Source organism: Panthera uncia, assembly GCF_023721935.1.
Source record: "Panthera uncia isolate 11264 chromosome B3 unlocalized genomic scaffold, Puncia_PCG_1.0 HiC_scaffold_1, whole genome shotgun sequence".
Classification (NCBI taxonomy): Eukaryota; Metazoa; Chordata; class Mammalia; order Carnivora; family Felidae; genus Panthera; species Panthera uncia.
This window is the reverse complement of record NW_026057582.1, coordinates 97,920,686-97,927,479: the sequence shown is the minus strand read 5'-3', so window position 1 is coordinate 97,927,479 and position 6,794 is coordinate 97,920,686. Positions and strand designations below refer to the sequence as shown.

The 6,794-nt window shown below is 41.8% G+C and overlaps 1 protein-coding gene across 2 annotated transcripts in view; it reads right to left on the bottom strand.

Annotated features, from left to right (window-relative positions):
• MYZAP (myocardial zonula adherens protein) overlaps nucleotides 1-6,794 on the bottom strand; it is an 89,463-nt gene that overhangs the window by 58,004 nt on the left and 24,665 nt on the right. For both annotated transcript variants that reach the window (XM_049613687.1, XM_049613688.1), the window contains exons 4-5: nucleotides 4,469-4,561; nucleotides 552-665 (exon numbers count right to left, since the gene is read on the bottom strand). In XM_049613687.1, coding sequence (XP_049469644.1) covers nucleotides 552-665; nucleotides 4,469-4,561 — 207 coding nt within the window. The remainder of the gene's footprint in view (nucleotides 1-551; nucleotides 666-4,468; nucleotides 4,562-6,794) is intronic.

Sequence of the window (6,794 nt, the reverse complement as noted above, 5' to 3'; positions counted from 1 at the left end):
AAGAAAGAAAGAAAGAAAGAAAGAAAGAAAGAAAGAAAGAAAGAAAGAAAGAAAAAGAAAGAAAGAAAGAATGAATTTCTAAATTAGGAAAAAGTGCTTAACAGCCTTTGAGAGTTACTTGCCATGAATAAATACAGACTGTCTTCGATTAAGTCTGCCTTCTCCATGCTTGGGTGGAATATCCTGTAACACTGGGGCTGCAAAGAGCAGAAGCTGCTGTGCTATTTAAGGCACTGACACTTATGACCACCGGGGCACCTCCTGGAGAAAGTGACACCTCTGTGTGCAACTCAGAATCTAAACCCCCATTTTAATGATGGCAAAGACAAATGCAGCCCAAAGGTTTAGAGTCTCAGCTTGGAAGCACCTTCTTTAACTTCTTTCTCCGGCTTCCTAGCAGGGTCTTTACTGTAGCCATGCTTGAAGGAACTGAATAATGAACTGAGGACATCCCGTGGCTTACTCTTCTACAAAGGCACAGGGCCCACGTGTGGTTCAGCGTGCTCACCCTGTCACAGAGGGCACCGGTCTAACAGTGAGCAGATGGGTACCTGCAGGCCGATGGAGTCCGATGCTAAGGCTGAGTTCATGGCATTGAAGCTGTCCAGGGCCGACGACTGTGTCTGGATGTGATTCTCCAGATACTCCTGCTGAGCCTGTGAAACCTGGACAGGATGTCAAGTGGTTACACAAAACCATATATACCAGCAACAATCTTAGGTTAGGCCGGAACCTTCTCCTGACAGGAGCCACATCCATTTCAGTGATGTGTCAAGTACAGCTTAAAAATACAGTATCAACATCTGCATGACCCGAAGAGAAGACAGACAAGAACGCCTTTCCTTTGTATAGTATTTACACGTTCACCCGCGGGGCCTCACTTAGTCCTCACAACATCGTGCAGCAGCCGGAACATCCCCTTTTATACAGAGGAAACAGAATCAGAGTTAAGGGATTTGCTCCCCAACAGCTGAGCAGTGGCACAGCTCGAACGAGAACCCAGGTCCAATACCTTCTTGGGCCATCTTGCTCTTTCTCCTCACCACAGAAAGAACACACTCGGGGCTCACGCAGTCCTAAGAGTTGTTTCGTGGCTGTTGCTGTGTTACCTTTGTTGGGCGTGTGTGTTGAACATGTTTGAGACTGTTTTATCAGAGACAGTTCCACCCCACCAGTCCCAAGATAGACCTTAAAGGAGGGCTGGACATACAGAAGCAGGGAGGCAGAACTAGGGGGTGAGGGTTCCGGGCAGGCTCAAGGGTAGAGCCCTGCGCGGTGTGTGGGAGCCACAAGCAGGCAGAAATGACAGAAGAGGAGGTGCGCTCCAAGAGTGGGAGGCAGAGTTGACACGGCAGACCAGGACCAGGAGCGTGTGGCACGTTCTTGTTCACGGGCGTGTTCACACAGCAGGAATTTAGGAATCTTATTCCGGCTGTGGAATATGGTGTGGCCTGGAGGAGGAGGAGACTATAGGCAGAGAGACGCGTTCCCACGACCATTCTCACAAGAGAAAATGAGGGTGTGCCGGAGACGGTCATGGAAAGCCAGGGGCAGAGACTATTTGTGCATCTATTGCAAATCCCATCCCCTGGCTTTAATTACAGATGTTGACGTGTGTCAGTGGATGGCAGAGTGAAATTTCCACAAGTATGTGAGAATTTCCCAAGTGTCCTCCCACAAGCCAGTGAGAATGGGCTAGGTGGGTATGTTTACACAGCCCCACGCCTATTGTCAAGGCAGCGGGTCTTACCTAAGCAGACCATCTCGCAGCCAAGCCCTCGCAGCCATATGCTAAACCCTAATGCACGACTGATGTACCTATGCTTCCTTCCTGCAGAAACTAATTTTTATAGAAAGTAGGTCATATATGCATGGGCTTTTGTTCTTCAACACCGTGAATTGCAAATATAAAAAAATTGTTTTTCTCACAGGCATTAGTTTGTTTAAACCACAGGAATGTTATTTTTTCTTAAATCTGTAATACATCCACACAGTTCAAACACTTACAAAGTATAAAAGGTACACATTCAAATACATCTATCACTCCCATCCCATCTACTCAGGCACCACCTTGCCCACTCTGATCTTTAATCAGGAATCACAATTATTGAGAGGCACCAGGGGGTTCAGTTGGTTAAGCATCTAACTTCAGCTCAGGTCATGATCTCGTAGTTCAGGGGTTCGAGCCCCCTCATCGGGCTCTCGGCTGTCAGCACACAGCCTACTTTGGATTCTCTCTGTCCGCCCCCCTCTCAAAAATAAACATTAAAAAATAAAAAGGAATCAGAGGTCCCTGGGTGGCTCAGTCGGTTGAACATCCAACTTTGGCTGACACCCTGTGAGTTTGAGCCCCGCACTGGGCTCTGTGCTGACAGCTCAAAGCCTGGAGCTTACTTAGGATTCTGTGTCTCCCTCTCTCTCTGCCCCTCTCGCTCTCGTGCTCACTCGCTCTCTCTCAAAAATAAACATTAAAAAAAATTAAGTTTCTGGATCATCCTTCTAGTAACTACTTTTGCACCCGCAAAACTAGCTAAACACTTATTTTCCCCTTCTGTTTTACATAAGTGGTGGCTCACTGTAGGTATTTTCTTGTAGCTTGCTTTTTTTTTTTTTTACCATCCACTCTGTATCTTTGAAATCTTTCCATATCTGTTTTTGAAGAGCTTACTTGTTCTTTTTATTCTCTCCTCTCCCCCCCACCTCCTCCCCACCTTCTTTTTAAATTCTGCATATTCTACTGTAGGGTCACAATTTATTTTACTTTCCCCTTCTTCATGGATGTTTAGGTTTCCAATCTCATTACTGTTACAAACAGTGCTGTGATAACTACTTTCACACATAGGTTATTTCACAACGTGAGAGTTTATAGAGTATGTTCTTAACGGAATTGCTGAGTCACAGGATATAGGATGTGGCAGATACGGCCATTTTGCTGTCCCTGGGAGTACTACACAATGACATCCTATCCAGCCATCTGACTGTTTCTCCACAGCACTGCTAACGATGTCTTGTCCTGTTCCTGCAGGTGTGCTGATCTCATAGGTAAAAGTTCCATCTCAGGCTGGTTTGCGTCTGCATCCCTCTTATTGGGAGTGGGGTTGAGCATCCTGTCAGACACTGAAGAACTCTTCACCTTCATCTTGCTGTAGGTTACTTGTAACAAATATTTTGCCTATTTTTATGGCTTGTGGCCTTTTCTTCTTGATGCCTGGGCACTTTTTTGAATACTCAGAAACTTAGCCTGTTATCTAGGAGATGAAGGGCAAATCACTTTTCCTAGGTTTGTCCTTGGATTTTGACTGGTGGCCCTGCCAGCACACGTCTTTCATGTCAGCATAGTCGAAATTACCAAACGTTTCTTTTATGGTCCTGAGATTTCATGTCAGAGTAATAAAAAGCCTTTTTCACCCTTAGACTATAAGAGAATTCAAATATATTTTCTTCTGGCACTTTTAAGTTTTACCTTCAATATTTAAATCTTTGACCTCTTTGGAATTTATCTAGATGTAAGTCTGTCCCAACAGCATATGCTGACTGGTCCATTTTCCTCCCTTTATTTGAGATGCTGCGTCTATAATATACTGGGGTAAATTTCTGGGCTTTTTCATGGATGCTTATTTATTTATGTGCCAATGTGATACTCTTCTAATCTCTGACGGTCTCTCAGTTTCTTGTAATATTAATAGAGCTAGTCTCCCTCGCTGTATTTTTTCCCCCCCAGAATTTCAACTGTTCATATTTATTTTCTGTATACTTTGGTATCACCTAGTCCAGCTGTAAAAGCACAACATAAAATAAAAATCTGTTCATATTTTTATTGGGTTACATTACATTTGTATATTAACCTGAACAATACTGACATCTTATGATGTTGGTGTTTCCCGTCTTAGCACATGGTATGTCTTTCCTCTTGTTAGAGTTTACTCCTAGGTATCTGGTGGTTTTCTGTTGCTCTTATTACTTCTAACTGGTTGTTTTTTGTATGATGAAGTCCATTTGTTTGTATCTATTAATTTTTTTATCCTGCTACCTTACAAAATTATTTTTTATAGTAGTGTTTTTTTCGTTGGTTCACTTGAGCTTTCTGGGTATATGATCATATAGTTTGTAAACAGTGACAGCCTTACATCTACCCTCCCAGTTTTTATACCACTAAATTTATTTCTCTTGTTTAGTTCCATTGGCTAGTTCTTAGGTACAATGTTAAATAGTAACAATGATAGCTGGCTTCCTTGTCTTGTTCCTGACTCTACAGGGAATGCTTTGAAGGCAAAGATTATTCTTGCCACAAAAAATATTCCTCAAAATAATAAGCTTAATTCTGTGATAAAATCTCAGTTCACTTAAAATAGGATGCCATTCACAAAGAACATCATAAACTCAGATATGTTCGGGTACCAGCCACTGGGAGGGAGTTCTAAGACCTATCATCCTTCCATATTTCCAAGTCACTGGGACATTGACTTACTGACAGTTCCTGGGTGAGCTGTCGAATCTTCTGTCTCATTTCGTCGTAGTCTCCATACATTCGCTTCCTTACTTTTTCCAAAGTGGCTCTCACCTGCAGCCCACAAAGATTCTGGTTAAAGATCAAGTTATAACACTTTTACATAAGACTGCCAAAACCCTAATATAAGGGTTTTAAGAAACCCTAATGGGAAGACGGGCCCACACACACAAAAAACACACACACACAATTTTAAGTATGACATTAGGGAGATTAAGGGAGAAAAATCATCCTCACATCTAGTTAAGAGCCAGTGGTATTGTCCAAATAATAACAATGATAATAAATATGTACTATGATTGTATATAATTATTAATAAAGATTAATTACTAAATAATAAGCTCTGAAGAAAAAATGGTTTGTTGAAATTCACCTATCACCTATTAAACCACATTCAGGTAAGATTTACCTCTTTTTTTTTTTTTTTTTTCTTGATTTACCCTTCTTTCTATTGCTTATTTTTGTAAGTACAAAAATTTTAACAAGTTGACTCTATAAACAGGCAGCTAAGAGGAATCAAAAATCCAAAAAGCAAAAAGCAACTTCTAATTTTCTCTATCTCCACTCTGACCAACAAAGAGCAATTAAATACCTGGGATGTACAGCAGGGAATTAGGAGCCTAGAAAGCCCATAAATTTGAACATCAGTTCTTCGATAATCACAATAAGGCATGAAATAGAACAAAAGTCAGGGTGACCCCTAACATCTGTTTACATAATCAATGTTTAAGCTTTTTCTATAGTAGCACTTCTGGAGTGGTAAGGAGAGCCTTACAAATTTTGTAAATAAAAGCAAAAAACCTTGTCCCTGTCTCCTCCCTTCTTCTGCTACCCCTCTGATGGAGAACTCAGGAATCCTCCAACAGAAAAGAAGCCCCAAGGCATCTGTGCGGCTCAGTTGGTGAAGTGTCCACCTTTTGGTTTCAGCTCAGGTCATGATCCTGCCATTGAGCCCTGCATCAGGCTCTGGGATGAGTGTGGAGCCTGCTTAAGATTCTCTCTCTCTCTCTCTTTCCCTCTCTCCCTCTCCGCCTCTCTCCTCTGCTCTCACTCTCTCTCTAAAATAAATTTAAAAAAAATTTTTTTAATTAAAAAAAAAAAAGGAAAAGAGGTCTCAAGGGAGCCCTCTATAGGGAGGCTCCAGAACTTCCAATGCCAGAAGGGCTCAAAGGCAGCAGTTGGTTGGAATAACCAGTGTGCTGGGGACAGCATGGGGAGACTTCACCTTGAAGCTGCATTTGCACAGCTAGCACATGGCTTTAAATCAGACTGCATGTTTATTCAGGGTGACTGCATATTGGTAAATATTTCAGTAGGGGGTGCAGGAGAGGGGGGTTCAAGGCAAGAGGCCAAGCCTTCACTAGATGAATTCTGATAAGAGTCTACTTTCTTCCTGTCCTCTACAAACATTTTAGAAAAATGAGACCAAAAGCACAACTCTTCACTCTGGGTAGACAGAATGGCTTTCACTGTGGCCCTGAGTTGGGTCTGGTACTGCTCACCAGTGGGGACTGGGGGAGCTGGGTGGCAAATACTGCAGGAAGCTAACTGGGCCAGAGTCACTCATGGCAAGAAAGAACAAACAACCCCATAAACATGCTTAGGGATGAGCCAGCGCGAGATTGATCTGAAGCCAACTATAGAAGGTGGAACCTGGAAATTAATTTTTTAATGGAGGCTGGCAATTCAGGTCAGAACCACTCCTGTGACCTAGGCACATGTCACCCCTGGTTCACAACCAGCCTCCACCTGCTGTTTTTGTCTTGGGCAAATGGCAAGTCTCAGCCTTGTTTAAAAGGCTTACGTCTGAAGCACTGCCATGTTATCTGAGGACTTTAAGTAAGGAGGGACTAAGTATTTCTGTGAGAAAAATACTGGAGACTAGGAATGTTCAAGTTGCTCTTATATATGAAAATCAGGAATGATATATTCTGAATGATTACAAATTGTATTCGGGGGTAGGATGACTAGGGATTTGAGATAACACATGTCCTATGCATTTGTGTATGTCTATAGCTCGTTTCGCTTTTATTTTCTCTATTAAGCATTTATTATACTACTTTTAATCAAGACAAGATTATGTTTTATTCCTTTTAATTATACAAATACCCATATCTTTCAAGACATGAAAGAAGATGTCCAACAGTTATTTTTAATATTTGATCAGAGATGTTCTTTTAAAAAATCCATAAAAAGTTGACAACATGACTTTGTATCTTGTCTGCAAACGCACCAAATAAAATGGGGTGTGCAGGTTTTAAAAGAATTTTTTAATATTTATTTATTT